General features: G+C 43.3%; 1 protein-coding gene across 1 annotated transcript in view; it reads left to right on the top strand.

Annotated features, from left to right (window-relative positions):
• Positions 1-7,375: 7,375 nt before the first annotated feature.
• Positions 7,376-17,173, top strand: part of TNFSF11 (TNF superfamily member 11) — a 31,011-nt gene continuing 21,213 nt past the window's right edge. The window contains exons 1-2 of the mRNA XM_026009649.2: positions 7,376-7,744; positions 14,052-14,219. Coding sequence (XP_025865434.2) covers positions 7,538-7,744; positions 14,052-14,219 — 375 coding nt within the window. The 5' untranslated portion in view covers positions 7,376-7,537. The remainder of the gene's footprint in view (positions 7,745-14,051; positions 14,220-17,173) is intronic.

Raw genomic sequence — 17,173 nt, 5'->3', positions numbered from 1 at the left:
CTGCCTCTCTCTCTCTATGTCCCTTATGAATAAAATAAATAAAATCTTTAAAAAAATAACAATTTTTAAAAATTATTTTTATAATTATTTTTATAATTATTTTTAATTTTATAATTATTTTTATTTTTATAATTATTTTTCATAAAATATGTTAGATATGGTCACCACAAAGAATAAAAGGTCTCTGTTTGAATATCTAATCTGTAAATATTAATAGCTATAACCCACATTTAAAAACTCAGCTCTTGGAGGCACCTGAGTGGCTCAGTTGGTTAAGTGTCTGACTCTTGATTTCTGCTCAGGTCATGATCTCAGAGTTGTGAGACTGAGCCCTTTGTGGAGCTCAGTGCTGAACACTGAGCATGGAGCCTGTTTGAGATTCTCTCTCCCTCTCCCTTTGCTTCCCATCCCCCCTTCTGTATGCATTCTCTCTCTAAAAAAACAAAATAAAACAAAAGAAAACAAAAAAACAAAAAACACTTCAGCTCTTGGGGGTCTCTGATTTTTAAGGGAATAAAAAGGTCCTGAGACTAAAATGTTTGAGAACTGCTGCTATATAATTAAGTTCTATAAACTTGATATTAAAATTTTATAGAATTAGCACTAAAAAATACATTCCTCATTATTGCACAGGCATATCATGCATGTAAGTTTGCTGTGTAACTTTTCCTAGGCTATCAATGCATTTAGAGAGATTTAGAGAGTGACATCATTTGGGTACTTTCCTCTTCAACATGCAGTCTTCTCCCCAGTCCAGCCCTCTGTTATTAGAATACCAGAATCGTTTGCACATTTTTTTCTTTTTAATTTATTTAATTAATTAATTTTTAAAAAGATTTTATTTCTTTATTCATGAGAGACACAGAGAGAGGGTCAGAGACATAGGAGAGGGAGAAGAAAGCTCCCCATTTGGAGCCTGATGTGGGACTTGATCCTGAGACCCCAGGATCACGCCCTGAGCCGAAGGTAGAGGCTCAACCACTGAGCCACCCAGGCATCCCTTATTAATTTATTTTTTTATTATGATTTTAAAATTTCAGTATAATTAACATACAGTGTTATATTAGTTTCAGGTGTACAACATAGAGATTCAACAATTCCACACATTACTCAGTGCTCATCATCCCCTTCACCTATTTCACCCGTTCTCTGCACCCACCTCCCCTCTGGGAATCACTAGTTTGTTCTCTTTAGTTAAGAGTCTGGGTTTTCTTGTTTGTCTCTTTTTTTATTTTATTCATTTGTTCTGTTCCTTAAATTACAAATATGAGTGAAATCATATGGTATTTGTCTTGCATATTCTTTTCTTTATTTCTTCATTCGTTTTACAAACATTCTTTATGCACCTAAGGCAGTAGGAATACAAAGATAACTTCCCTCAGGAGCTAACAGTCCAGTAAGTTAGAGAAGTATATTAAAGATTATAAAAAGGGTTTCTGAAATATGATAACATATACATATAGTGTAACAAAGAACATAGAGAAGTGGTGCCCGACCTTTGGAAAGGTATCAAGAAAAGCTTCGTAAGGACAAGGAGCCTTAACTGTATGTTTAAAGATGAGCTAGTAATCAGATGAAAGACTCAGGGAAGGTCAAATCTGGCAGAAAAGACCGAATGACCCAAGGTATAGAAGAAAGAAGTGGGAGGATGCAAGCAATCCTGTGTTGCTGGGGCATAAGGTGAAAGGCTGGAGGGTGAAAAGAGGCAATGAGGGAGATAGAACCAGAAGATGCTAAAAAGATGGTAAGGAGCTTGAGAGCCATCTGATTGGCCAGTGCAGTTTAAGGGGGCTCCACAAAGCCCTGGCAAGGCCTGAAATCTGCAGGTCTGTGGGAATGCTTTGTATGGCCAGCACATGGCTTTAAAATGGATAGGAACACTTTTCTCCAACTTGCCAGTCTTCCGCATTCTCCATGGTTTTGTGTCTCCTTTTCCTGTTTCATCAATGTCTATACGTTCCCCTGCCTACTGACCATTTTACTTACACTTAGGCCATTTGTGTTGTATTTATCATTTGTGTTGTATTGACCATTTGACCACAGGTGTTTCCCACCGAGTTTTTACCAAATCTTGTTCATTAAACCCTTGATATATGAAGCACTGCACCACCCCCATCCTCCCCCTCAGTGCAAATTAGAAAATTTGAAAATCAATGTATATCAAATCCCTTTTCCAGAGATTTACAATATACTTTTGCACATTGCTGTCACTGATGAGATGTGCATTAGACAAAAACCAACTGATTTTATTTCCAAGCTAATCCGACCTTGGGCCCCCTTCTTTATTTAAGTGAATGCCAAGTAACATCTAGAGAAGCCATTTGAGAGTACAATTCCAGAATGCCTGAGTCTCTGACATTCTCTCAGGGGTTCTGCGAGGTCAGAAGTATTTCCTAATAAAACTACAGCATTATTGTCCTTTTTCCTTCTCATTCTCCCAAGAGTGTGCAGTGGAGTTTTCTAGAGGTTGTATGATGTTCAGTATTATAACAGATTAAATACAGAAATGCTTATGAGGATAGATTAAGCCAGATAGTAATGAGATTTGAAAAAAGGTAAAACAGAGTCACTTTTCTCCCTACTTAAAAAAATACAAATGGTTATTTCTATAAAACTCTACTGTGCTAACATGCTAATAGGTTAAAAAAAAATCTCAGTTTAGATTTCTAATGTGCCAAATATTCACAAATATAACTCACATGAATAAAAGCCCTTTGGGGTCCTCACTAACTCTTAAGAATAGAAACAAGTCCTGAAACCAAAGAGTGTGAATACTGCTGACCTCGCAGAATCACTGGTAGTGAGTAACTAGTGTTTTTGCCTGCCCAGCAGCACAGCATCAATTCCTTGTCTTTGATATCTGGACTTTAATTTTCCTTTGGGAGTTCTCTCTCCTCTCCTCTCGGCCCATAGGTTCAGATTGGGTTAACTCAATCCCCTGGGGAGCCAGGGGGATTTTGATCAAGGCTTTTGATGAAGGCCTGTGCCCAACCATGCCCAGATCTAGACCTAATGCTACCTTTCCCAATTACATGCATCAATAAATTGTCCCTTGACTCCAAAGAACTTTCACCTTAATACACCAGGGTACCAGGAAATGCAACTTGAGAAATGTTAATCTCATCATCATCATGTTGTTTGTAGCTGAGTATAGACATAAACTTGAATATTCAATTTTGGTTTTGGTCTTGACATCTCTTAATACCTTAGCTCACTGGGGGTTTGACTTAATCATTTTGCGATTTTGGAAACAAAGTAACTGGTTCATTGATTGAGATAAAAATAAATATATTTATGAATTCATAGTAAGTAAGACAGACGTGTTTAACTGGAAAGATATATTAAGCCAATAATTATAATACAGAATCATTCTCTGCCTAAAATAGCCCCCTGGTCACTCTCTCCCGGGTACCTACTATTCAGGGATTAGTTTTAATCATTATCTTTGCCTAGGAAGTCTGTTCTGACACTCCAGAATAGTTAGGCCCCCCCCCATCACTAAAACATTCTCATCATTCTTGCACTTTGGCTTTGGAACGCTCATCATGGTTTTAGTTAATTATTTGATGATTTGTTTGATAGCTTCCTTTCTCACCAGACCGTAAGCTCCATGCTTGTCTTGACCACTCTGTCGTTGGGATCCAGCTTAGTGCATGGTGTACGGTGGGCTTCCACAGATAGTATCTGTGAATGAGTACGTGAGTGTCATGGCAAGAGAAGTTAAAGGTGTTGTAAGGGCATAAGACAGAGGGAGCCCACCCAGGTCAGGGGGACAGAGGAGCACTGCCAGAGAAATGACACTGGAGTGGAAAGAGGTAGGATGAGTAGGAGAGTCATCCAGCTTGGAGGAAAGGGAGAGAAGCACACTACAGCTAAGGGGTAGATCCGAAATGCATGCAGAAGAAGAGTCTGGAGCCAGATTGTGAAGGACCATTTGGGGTTTTATCTCAAGAGCTTAGATTTCATACCAACAACACTGAGAAGCTATTAGAGGGTTGGAATTAGGGAAATGATTTATCCTTTTGCTTTAAAAGGACATCTTGATCAGTGTGTGCAGAAAACTGTTGAGGGGATGGCAAGTCTGGAGGTAGGTGGGGCCAGTTAGGCGACATGATTAATTAGGTAAGAGACAAGGTGGCTTGGCCTGGGATAGTGGAAGAGTGTCCTTCAATCGTATTTTGATTCAACCCCTACTTGCTGTGCACCTGCTATCTGCAAGGCAACACCCTAGGAAATGGGATATAGAATAATCCAGATAAAGTTGAATCCAGATAAAGGTGTATAAGACAGATAAAGTTCTTGAACCTGTGGAGTTTATATATTGATTAAGGGATGGAACACATATTTTATTTATTTATTTATATTGATCCAGGGGACGAATGAATTAGCAAATGAATAAGCTGGAAAGTTTCACTGTCTTCGAAAAAGCAACAAGCAGACTGAGAGTGGAGCTTCCAATCCAGCCTATGCACAAGGAGGTGGAATCTTAGGGTACTAAGGGAACCTAAGTGCCAAGCAGTACGAATGTCACACAAATAATTCGGTATGAATATAACATATGGTCTAATGTATAAAGCTACTGAGTCAACCATACCTGAACACGATTCAGAGATTTGGGGGACCCTCTTGTAATCTGAAGATCATGATGGCAAGGAATAAAAACACGTGTAAAACACTGAAAAAAAATGGAAAGGATTGGGATCCCTGGGTGGCACAGCGGTTTGGCGCCTGCCTTTGGCCCAGGGCGTGATCCTGGAGACCCGGGATCGAATCCCACATCGGGCTCCCGGTGCATGGAGCCTGCTTCTCCCTCTGCCTATGTCTCTGCCTCTATCTGTCTCTGTGACTATCATAAAATTTAAAAAAAAATGGAAAGGATTACAGAGGGGTCATTGTGGGTTTAGTTGTTAGTGTATTATTTTGAGAGAGAGCACATGGGTGCAAGTGTGCCTGAGGTGGGGGGAGGGGTAGAGAGAGAGAGGGAGAAAATCCTAAACAGGCTCCACACTTAGCACAGAGCCAGACACAAGGCTCAATCTCGTGACCCTGAAATCATGACCTGAACCGAAATCAAGAGTCTTCCGTTTAACTGACGGAGGCACCCAGATGCCCCAAGGTTTAGTTGTTACGATGTTTTTTAAACTTCTTTGACCCTAATAAAGATTTACAAAAGAGACGAAATATAGAATTGTTCTCCAAAAGAAGAACAAAAAGGGAAAAAGAGGAGGAAAACAACATCTCGTCCCCAAAGTTAAGAAACTTTGCCCCAGGTCTGCATACAGTAGAAGATTAATGTTCATTATTTCTAGACTGGGGTTTGAAAACTGTTTTTTTTCCCCCTCTTTTCCCATCAAACTTGTTATACATTCACATATAAACGCTAAAAGCGTTTTTTAATGTGAACAAATCATTCCACTTGTACAGATGCTTTCTTAAAGCCAACCTGGTTGCTTTTCTTCAATATGTGCTGGGGTCTAAGTGTTCACCTGGGAGCACGAGCTTCACTAACTTAGAGATGCGTCACTGGTGAGAACTCTTGCCTCCGGGAAGTGCCCACTAGAGAATGATGCAGAATGAGGACACAAAGTTTTAAAGGATCCATGGAATCAGAACATCCACAAATGTGGAATTATTGTAGGCGTCTCAATTGTCCTGCACCGACTTCCCTTACGTCCTGCTGAAGATGTATCCGAATTTGTGAGCCTGGTCCATATTTTCATTTCCTCACCAAGGGGGAACAATTCTGAATAGGGGCTTAAAAAAAAAAAAAAGAACAACAAACAAAACCCTGGGAAGTTTTCTTGAGCAAGGAAACGAACATTTAAGTTACACTTTCAACCTCGTGTAACATTCATCTTCCTCCTTCCACAGCTGGAGGAGCTCTCCTGGGGCTCCCTACATCTCAGTGTATACCCCCTCTTATCTTTAGGACACGGAAGGAAACGAACTGCCCAGCAGTAGGAATGGCATGAATGTGATATATGGTCCCGTATAGGAAGCTACTGGATTCTATGCTCCTCTCCGTACCTTTCTTTTCCTGGGTCAGGACTGGTGCCCATAGGCCCTCTGCTCCCGCACTCAAAGCCTGCCTTAGTCAAAGCCACACTGAGGGTTGCAGACACAGGGATCTGGGATGGGGTCCTGGGTTTCTAAGGCTGCCCAGAGGATTGCTGGGTCAGGACTGGTGCCCATAGGCTCTCTGCTCCCGCACTCAAAGCCTGCCTGAGTCAAAGCCACACTGAGCGTTGCAGACACAGGGATTTGGGACGGGGTTCTGGGTTTCTAAGGCTGCCCAGAGGATTGCTGGGTCAGGACTGGGGCCCATAGGCTCTCTGCTCCTGCACTCAAAGCCTGACTTACTCAAAGCCACACTGAGGTTGCAGACACAGGGGTCTGGGTTTCTAAGGCTGCCCAGAGGATTGCTGGGTCAGGACTGGTGCCCATAGGCCCTCTGCTCCCGCACTCAAAGCCTGCCTGAGTCAAAGCCACACTGAGGTTGCAGACACAGGGATCTGGGACGGGGTCCTGGGTTTCTAAGGCTGCCCAGAGGATTGCTGGGTGACTTGGGGCCCTAAGGCTGCCCAGAGGATTGCTGGGTCAGGACTGGTGCCCATGGGCTCCCTGCTCCCGCACTCAAAGCCTGCCTGAGTCAAAGCCACACTGAGGGTTGCAGACACAGGGGTCTGGGTTTCTAAGGCTGCCCAGAGGATTGCTGGGTGACTTGGGCCCCTAAGGCTGCCCAGAGGATTGCTGGGTCAGGACTGGGGCCCATGGGCTCTCTGCTCCTGCACTCAAAGCCTGCCTGAGTCAAAGCCACACTGAGGGTTGCAGACACAGGGATCTGGGACGGGGTCCTGGGTTTCTAAGGCTGCCCAGAGGATTGCTGGGTCAGGACTGGGGCCCATGGGCTCCCTGCTCCCGCACTCAGAGCCTGCCTGAGTCAAAGCCACACTGAGGTTGCAGACACAGGGTCCTGGGTCTCTAAGGCTGCCCAGAGGATTCGGGACCTCCGCTGGGGACCATGACAGAGGCTGCCCCCTCGGTGGGGAGGGGTGTCCCCCGGGGATGATCCTTGCGGAATTTCCTTGGGGCGGTGCAGGGAGGGGGGAAGGGGGCTCGGAGGTCGCCAGGTGCAGCCCTCCTGCGGGGGAAGGTGCAGCTCGCGGCCGCCGGGCCAGCCCCTCCCCCCGCGCGACCCGGGCGCTCCGCCCGCGCACCCCTGGGCCTCCGAGCCGCGGCCCCCGCCCCGCGAGCGCCGATGGGGAGGGGGGGGGCGGGGAGGCCGGTAGCGAGGGCGCCGAGTCGGAGAGCGAGGGAGGAGAGAGGAAGGAAGGGGACGGGGGGGGGGGGGGGGGGTGGAGGAGCCGCCGCGCCCCGGGCTGATTGGCTCCCGGGCCCGGCCCCCGGCCGCGGGGTATAAGGGTCGGGGTGTCCGGGCGCCCTGCCCGCCCGCCCCGCGCAGCGCCGGCTCCGAGCCCCAGGTCGAGGCCGCCGGCCCCGCGCCGCCTTCCGAGCCGCCCGGGCAGAGGACGAGGCCATGCGCCGCGCCAGCCGAGACTACGGCAAGTACCTGCGCGGCCCCGAGGAGGCGGGCGGCGGCCCGGGCGCCCCCCACGACGGCCCCCCGCCCGCGCCGCCCGCGCCGCCCGCGCCCGCCTCCCGCTCCGTGGCCGTGGCCTTCCTGGGGCTGGGGCTGGGCCAGGTGGTCTGCAGCGTCGCCCTGTTCCTCTACTTCAGGGCTCAGGTGAGTGCCCGCCTCCCCAGGTGCACGGGAGGGAAACTGAGTCCGGCCGCCCGGACCCCGGGAGGGCTCCCTCGGGGCTCCCTCGGGCTCCTCCCCGGCCCCGGCCTCGCTGCGCGCTCAGCCCTGGGCGCGCCGGCCGGTGGGTTTGAATTTCCCCCGCGACGCAGCATTGGCCGCTCACCTCCCCCGAAAGCGCTTTCCGGGCCCAGCGCGGAGCTGGGGGCGAACTCGCGGCCGCGCAGGGCCGGCCCGGACCCCCCCCCCTCGTCCTCCCTCCCCCCGCGCTGGCGGCGCGGCAGGTGCGCTCCGGGAGGGGCCGCGGTGCACGGGGGGCGCGCGGGGCTCCGCCCTGCAGCACCCTGCGGAGGTGCCCGGGGCGCCCGAGAGGCCCGGGGCGGGGACCCCTGCGCTCCGCTCGCCCCCCGGGGTGCAGGGACCACGTGCCTCCCCTCGCAGGTGGGCGGAGGGAGGGAGAAGCTGCAGGTGAGTGTGGTCGCGGTGCAGCTCTGGGCCCCGGCGCAGCCTCGCTACAGCCCAGCAAAGAGCCGAACTTCTAAAAGACGAGGAGGAGGGCTGGGAACTGCAGAGAAAGATAGTAGAAAGGAAGGGGTAAATCTGTAATATTATGCTTTCTGGTGGTTTATGCTCTTGTGTTTTCTTGGAAATTGCAGTGCAGTTGGTTGGATTCATTCAAATGTTCTTGTCTGGTGCTGTGAACTCTTTCTCAGAGGAAGTGGAGGGCTGACTGTGCACTTTTTTTTTTTTTTTATGGGAAAAGAGAGTTGGGTTTGGACTTTATGGGTTTTCAGATTCAAAGGTGATTACTAAACCGAGTTGGATGCATCAAAACATGGCATTGCTCGCGCTGTATGGGTTTTTGACGTGTGCCAGAGTCTTAAACTTCGTTGCTTGCAATCGCAGGCTTTTTGTTAAATATTCGTTGTCTACTGTTTTGTGTTTCATAGAGCAAGTTTGATTATCTACTAAAAAAAAAAAAGGTATAAATATTATGAGTGATACTTTAGGACGCTCGTATTTGCATATTAATAAAAATGATCTTTACCTGTTGAGATAACTTTTTCTTAAAAAAGCAGCTTTTGCAACAAGGATTACTCACATCAGTATGAAAGTGATGAAATGTTTTTCTTTCATCAGAGTATGCTGCAGTCAAGAATGAGTGGTTCACCCATTTCCCCATCCAGTTCCCCCCCCCCCCATGTAAAGTCTGTATATATTGAGTGTCTACACTGCAGATGAGACTATTAAGCGCTATGGAATGTGAATTAAGAATCACTAGTTCAACATATAATTTCCACCTACTGTGTGCATCACATGGTGCCATGTAAATCATTAATTCAACATATAATGTCCACCTGCTATGTGCATCACATGGTGCCGTGTAAATCATTAATTCAACATATAATGTCCACCTGCTATGTGCATCATATGGTGCCACGTAATGGAGGGACCTATAACAAAAGACTTAAAATTCTTGGCCAAACAAGAGAGCAGCATTCAGAAAAAGGACAGAAGATGCAGTAGTTCTCTACTATTTATCTTTTCTAACACCTTTGGCATGTGGCATTTTTGTAGCAGTAGTAGCGAAGTGAATGTTCAGCAATGAAAGAGCAGTGGGCAATGAATGAGCTCAAGGGATAATGCCTAGCTCAGGCTGGTGGGGGCCATGGAGATGGGTGTGGCCACGTAGAAAGTGGCATGCTGGGCTCTTAGAACAGTTGTTCTGCTGCTTCACAGAAATATTAATGGTCTGGTAGGCTTGGGGGTTGGATGATCCCTTATCACAATTTAGTAGTCTTGATGTTACATGGGTAATAGTGAAGCTCTTAGCAGTTTCTTCCAAAGTAAATGTGCAAACTAGTCAGCCTAGCTAGAAAATTTTCATTTGGAGATTTAATAGCATCAGATTTTATAGGTACAGTTTTCCTAAATGCCATGAAGGACAGGTTTCTCTAAGACTTACGCAGAATGTATTAACCATTACTCCTGAACCCCATTTTGTACTGCATTTTTAAAGGGGCATCTTCTTTAGGAAAGAAGTAATATAAGGAGTAACGTGTTCATAGGAAGACACCACTATCTTTGCTTGCATTTTACTGAGGATAGTATCTACCTTTTTTTATATATAATAAATTTATTTTTTATTGGTCTTCAATTTACCAACATACAGAATAACACCCAGTGCTCATCCCGTCACGTGCCCCCCTCAGTGCCCTTCACGCATTCACCCCCACCCCCCCCACCCTTCTCCCCTTCCACCACCCCTAGTTCGTTTCCCAGAGTTAGGAGTCTTTATGTATCGACCTTTGTTACCTAAAGGAGTCCTAATCATTTAGAGATGCTTACCGAAGTGGTTACAAGTGAATGCTATGATGTCCGGAATTTATTTCAAAACAATAGGTTCATCTTATAGATGAAATGAGATTGGTCATGGCTTGATAATTGTTGAAGCTTGGTGATGGGTTTGTGGGAGTTCATTCTGCAATTCTTCCCACTTTTATGTATGCCAAAGGCCTTCTTTCAAAGTTCTACTAGCTAAGAGAATAGACTTGATTTGACCCATCACTAATGCAACATTTTTAGTCATATCAGCTTCTTTAGATTAGAACTTGGTACCAAGTAAGAGATTTTTTTTTTTCCACTAAAGTTGTGAGTGTGAACTACTTGGGGTTTCTGAATGCATCTGAATCAGAATGAAATCATTTAGTATCAAGTGACGTGTTTACAGTTTATAGTAAGCAAATGAGAAAAAGGAGCCAGTTTTATTGGTTTTGTTTAAAAGGGAGGTAGCTATGTAATTCTTCAAGAAAAAAACAAAACCAGTTAATTTAGTTTTTAATGCAGTTAGAAGAATGCTTAGAAGAGTGTAAAAATTACAGTAACTTTAAAAAAATTGTTTCCCCTTCTCATGTTTGAATAGTTAAAAATGAATCAGCCTCCCAAATGTTTGCAGATTGCATGTACCCAGATTGAAAAGAAAAAAAAAAAAGTACTAGATCTAAAGTAGATTGACTTTTCCTCCACCAACCTTGCCAAAGAAAAAATAGCATGTGGTTTGTGCTATATATTTACCACATAGTATTCATACTTTGGTTTGCAAAGAAGAAGAAAAAAAACCTTCCAAAAAGTTGCTTGTAAAATTTATGTGTGTGTGTGTTTTCTTTCTTTCTTTCTTTTTTTTTTTTTTAAACATCCATATAACCATATTCAAAGTTTGGAGTTTAGCTACAAGATAAACTTTTTCAGAAAACTCCATCTCTGTTGCCCTTTTAACTTCTTCCCCCAAACCCCCAGTATACACACCAACCTCCCTGGCTGTTTGCTACCCAAACAGGAGAGCCGTCCCTACTGCAGCTGTGATGTAGAGGTGTGCAGGGCTGCCTGTTTGAAAAAACAGATAAAGAAGTAGCACAAATGTCAAGCATCCTGCCTCATTTAACCCTGCAAATGATTACATTTCAAAGAAGCTTTTTTGCAAAGACTTTCATAGGAACTACATCATCTGATAAACGCATTTTTAAAGTCTTTTAAATCAGATGTTCAAGGTTTATAGAATATGTGTAGACACTTCTAGCGACGATGAATTCTTGTAACTCGGTTTACTGTGATTTTTCTGATGAGCTTCTGCGTTCCTCTGTTGAGTGGAGTAAGTTCAAGAAGGCAAGGGCTGCCTGTTTTGCTCACTTACCTCATTGGCAGCATCTAGCCCGGTGCCTGGCATGTTCAACTCACTGAAGAAGCTTTTCAAATGATTCACAACACTAGAAATTTGCAATATGGAAATTATCTACTGAGGAGCTAAACTAGGATGAAAAAGTAGCATTTTTTCAGTCGTGCAAATTCTCTATCGGGACTCTGGCATCTGGAGAGGGGGTGTGGGATAGGAGAGTCCTTGGTTCAGCCGCTGGACTTGACCTGGGGTCTTCCCTCCATGGAGACTCCCAGAGCAGAGGCCCCCACTAGGGGCCCCCCACTGGTCTGCCCACCCCCACTCCTCAACTCCTCTCTTGTCTCCTGGTCTCCATTTTTGGGAAGGGAATGCCACAAGGCACTGGAACAAGAAAGACGTTTGATTGCAGCTTCACTAGACATTTCTAACGTATGGCCTCTAAGTGAACAAAATAAATGACTATATTGAAATTAATTTTGCCACGCTTTCATGATTTCTTTTGGGGAAACGATTGATGATTTTTATATATGTCTTAGTTCTAGAATTACCTTCCTAAACACTGGATCTCAAGCGCACATTTGAAGTCTTTAGGGAGAGAGTCAGTTGGCCCCCATCCTTAGGGATGTGGATTCAGTTGGCTGGGGGTGGCATCTGGGCATGGAGACTTTTTAAGAGAGAGAGAGGGGACAAGGTCCTTGCGTTACATTTCTTTGCCTTGGCTCTTTAGCCATTATTATTGTCACGAGATGTTTGTACTAACTGCCATTACTTGTGAAAAAAAAATTTAAAATTGGTGTCCTAGGAAATGTCGAGACGTTTGAATAGCAGAAAGTCTACATCTGCACAACTGATATTGGAAAGCATTTCTTCTTAAACTTTAATGTACGTGGGGAGGACCTGGGATCTAGTTAGGATGCAGATTCCCAGGCGGTGCACCAGGGACCTGAGAGTCCACCTCCCCTAAGGAGCTCCCAGGGAGCCTGTGAAGCCACAGGTGCTTGGACTGTCCTTTCAGTAGTGACAGCCTGGCGGGCTGCTGCTCTGTGGATGGCGCTTGGTCTGTCAGCAAGCCTGGAGCTCAACCAATTTTAGGGTCCCCAGGCATTTCCCCTGCTAACACCGCACTGTTCCTGTAGATCAGCAGTTTTCTGGTGGTGAGCCAACTGAGGCCTTGGCATGATCATCTTTCTTGAGGTCTGAACCCAGTGACCCTTCATATCAGCTGCCCAGGCTTCTCTGATTTTGTGGGAAACCTATTGGCATAACTGAGCTTTTTCCAAAAAAAAAAAAAAAAAAATTGTGATTGAAAAGCTTTCCTTATATAAACACTCACATATTCTGACTTTGTACTGATTATTTTAAAGAAAATATGAAAAATAAGTATGGATCACAAATAACTTTGCTTCTTGAACGATACCTCTGCCATATGCAAGCCTGAAATAATAAAATTTGTATTAGTGGGTGCACATGTGTTGAAAGGTTATCATTCAAATATTTTGAGAATCTCAGATATGGGTAATAGAGTTTATTTCTGACGGTTGGTTAATAGACCTGCACATCTTTCTAATTACTTTTAAAAAGATAAACCAGGCACAGAGAGACCTGCTGTTAATTCACTGAGCTTAAACCTTGTATAATTGTTCCTTTCTTCATCCAGTCTGTACCTACTAATGAGCAAATGCACACGAGGTACCTTGAATTTTTGGAAGAAGAGGACAATAAATTAGACAATTGTTATTAAAACAATTGATAGCTAATTATCGTTACCCTTTACTTGGCAGTCGAGACTCCTACAAGGGCTTGTCACAGCCCCAGGAGGAAGGGACAGATGATTTCAAGAAAAGAGTAATACTTAAAGAAATGTTTATGCAGACAATCAGTTGACAACTCAGTGGGGATATTTTGGGTGAGACAATCCCTTCCATTATAGGAATTTTAGCATCTCCCCTTCATGTATCCATACAGCCTGCTCACCACATGCAGCCCTCTTCACCCCATGTGACACTATCACCCCCTGGCAGACGTACCACTCCAGGTTAAGAAACACTGATAAGGATTTCAACAAAAAGGAAAATTATGCTTCTGGCTTTAGGGTTTTTTTGGTGGGGGGCCCTAGGAAATGGATTTCTCTCTCCTTTCTTTGGCTGGTTAAAATATACGTTGATTAAGGAAAAAAGCCAAACATGGTAGTTAAAGATGGTGTTAATTTCACCTGGTTTTTGTAGGTTTCATGCTTTGAATATCCAAGTGAGCTCCATCATCCCATCTAGCACGCTGGGTATGACTGAAAGACAAAAAGTTTTCTCTCCCTGCACCGATCACAAGAGATTTTTCCTTGGCGTTCCTCCCCTCTATGAGGACTTACACCTTGGCAGGCGACTTTGATAATTTCCCCCACGATTCACACGTGTATGCTTGTGTTGTGAATCATAGCTACTCATAAAAATGAATTAGAAGTCAATGTTTCACCAACTTGAGGGTAATTGTGCTAACTACTAATTGTTGGAGATATAAAGACTCGTGAAAGAATGAATTTTTTTCCCTTATGTCAGTCACACTTTATTAAATAGCAGAATGATCAATGATAATGACTCTACGCCCTTTTTTTTCCCCCCTCAGATGGATCCTAATAGAATATCAGAAGATGACACTCACTGCATTAATAGAATTTTCAAACTCCATGAAAACGCAGATTTGCAAGACACAACTCTGGAGAATCAAGACACAAAATTAATACCTGATTCGTGTAAGAGCATTAAGCAGGCCTTCCGAGCCGCTGTACAAAAGGTGAGCCCACATGAGGATATTAAGTCAAGGGCCCGCATTGACCCTGCTAATACTGAAAATTAATACTGGCTAAGTGCTGTTGACTTTGTTCTTTTTCATTTTAATAATTTGTAAAAAGAGCTAGAGAATTTTTTTTAAGAGATTGGCAAAATTCTTTTGAAGTTAGTAGTGGGCTTATTCGGATGACCAGAGACGTTCATGCACATATTCTTCGCTTTCTTTTCTTTTCTTTTTTTGTTTAAGAAGAGACACTTAAATTCATACCTTGAAGGAGGACAAAGATAGTTTGTGGTAGTCAGTGGGTCAGTTTGCTAGTATGAATCCCCTGCCCTAAAAACCATTCCCTCAGTTTCTAGGACTCACTGCTATTTCTATTTCCTTTACATTTGGTTTTGTAATGGTGGGATCTCCTATTCCACAACTGTTGATCCAGGACTTGGTTGAGAATAACTGTGACTGGGGCACTTGGACAGCTCAGTCCGTTAAGCATCTGCCTTCAGCTCAGGTCATGATCCCAGGGTCCTGGGATCGAGCCCCGTCCCATGTCTGGCTCCCTGCTCAGCTGGGAGCCTGCTTCTCCCTCTCCCTCTGTTCCTCCCTCCGTTCATGTGCTCATTCTTTCTCATAAATAAATAAAATCTTTTTTTTTAAATAATTGTAACTGATTCATTGTTGACATCTGTGGTGAGGAGGTAAGCAAGCAGAGCATGAAAGTGATGTGGTGGGCAAGGTGGAAGCTCTGTGTCAATTTTTCTCATTTTCCAGATCTGGGTGAAAAGGAAGGAGATGGGGTCAGGGGAGACCAGTGACTTCTCTTACACCAACAGCTCTAAGTGAGAAACCCTGCATTTAATAACTGCGTGTTCTACTTTCCTGAATAAAATCACTTGAGAATTCTGCAGTTGTGGGATTATTTTACTTACTGATTCCACCGAAAACTGGGTCAAATCCAGCGGCTCTGGTGCATGACTGCTTGCACACATTGCATACTAGCTTGCACATCTGTGTGGGCTCTTGCATGTACCCATTTGTCCCAACCTCTAATTTGCAACTCCTTGGGCTATCTCTGATCATCTTAGAGTAAATCCTAAAGTTGCCAAACTCCTTAAATCTAAATTGAATTTTTAATTTAGTCTATTTTTTTAAAAAAATCTACATATAGTAATAGTATTTTTTAAAAAAGACAGTATGTGTCGGAGCGGTGGAGGTAGGGAGATGAAGCTGTTTTGTATAACCCATAAAGTTGATTTTTGCTGTATTTTGTCAAATCTACGATACCACCAGTTTTCAACTTACATCATTATTTCATGCATCACAAAGAAAGAAATGTTGACACGAATATTAAATGTGATCATCATAGAATCTCTTTGCATCTTAATTTCAGAGTTACTAAAATGTAAGAAAAATGCATCATAGAATCAATGAAGTACATATTGCTCTAATATGTGTAAGAGCATACTGGTTATAAATATTACATTTTGTTATTACTTGGTGTACAGGTCCTTAGCTTTATGCAGTGGATACATATTTTAAAGTATGTAGGCTTAAATTTGATCTTTTTATCTTATATCATAATTTTTGAGCAATGAAAATAGCAATTATGCTAGTGTATTCTTTTTTATTGTTTGGTTTTATGTTTCATTTTTGTTGGTCTGCTTTTTTATTGCCTCTCCCTAATGTTGAGTAATCTGTCTATAAACAATGATTTACATGTACTAGAGATAATCTATTAGTTGGAAACGGAACCCGTAATTAAGGTAATTCTGGTTAGGTAAATGATTGTCTCCTAACTTTCTGTGTGAATTGACCCATATTGTGCCTCCTTACAATGAAGAGATAAGCTTTTAATTTCACAGGTGTAGCCTGTTCTTAAAAATTACTCTTCGGGCTTTTTTTCTGGAAGAATATGATCAACCAAGATAATTTTGAAAATAAAAAATACTAAGAAGAACAGATACCATTAGCATTTATTTAGGAGAATGCAAAAGTGGTTCATCTTAATAGGTCAAGAGAGAAAAACATTAGCATCTCATAGATACTAAGAAGTGATGGACAAAAAATTCGTATTTATTTCTGTTGTTTAAAATCCATTAGATCCTAGAAAAAAAAATCCGTTAGAAAACAGAACCAGATGGATTCTTGATGTTTTTCTAAAATACCTCAATCTGAAAGTTAGCTAATGATGAAAAATAGAAACATTCTCTTAAAGCCAGGGATACAACGAAGATGCCTGGTGTGCCCACATTATTTAACATTGTTCAGAATATACTAGCTAATGTAATTATACGAGAGGATAAAATATGAAAACATACGTATATATACATACACAGATATGGAGAGGGCAAATTTGCATGTGTTATGAGTGTATAATTGGGAAAATTCAAAAGAGTTAGAAGGGTGTAAGCAAAATAAACCAGTTGGTAAAAATTAATAAGTAATAATCACTAGCTGTCAAACAAGAATTAGAAATTCTTTGAAATTAGAATTTCAAACAAGAATTAGAAAACGCAAATGAAAGATTCCATTCATATGTTTTAAACAGTCCTAAAAATAAACTTAACAAAGCACGGACAAAGCTTATGGAGAAAAAACTACAAAACTCTGTACAAAGGCATTTGCAAGGTAAAGACTTAACTATGCAAAGTCCTGATCCGTGGGAGACCAGACACCTTAGAGCAGACCTTATTGGATGTGTGTGAGTGTGTGTGTGTATGTCTTTAGTATAATATAACATTATTTTAAATAAGCGGGCATAGTTTGAATTATTCAAAAATGGTACTGGGAGGATTTGTTTACTATTTTTAAGAAGTGATAGCCTTACCTCATGTCCTAAGTGGAAACGAATCCCAGCTGAAGAGAGTATTGGTGGCCAGTCACTGCTCCCTGCCAGTCCCACACCTTCTGTTGCCTCAGTGGACTTTTCTGCCCCTACCTGCCTGTTCATTGTTCCATTT

This window comes from Vulpes vulpes, chromosome 6 (assembly GCF_048418805.1).
Source record: "Vulpes vulpes isolate BD-2025 chromosome 6, VulVul3, whole genome shotgun sequence".
Lineage (NCBI taxonomy): Eukaryota > Metazoa > Chordata > Mammalia > Carnivora > Canidae > Vulpes > Vulpes vulpes.
This window is presented reverse-complemented; position numbering and strand designations above follow the sequence as displayed.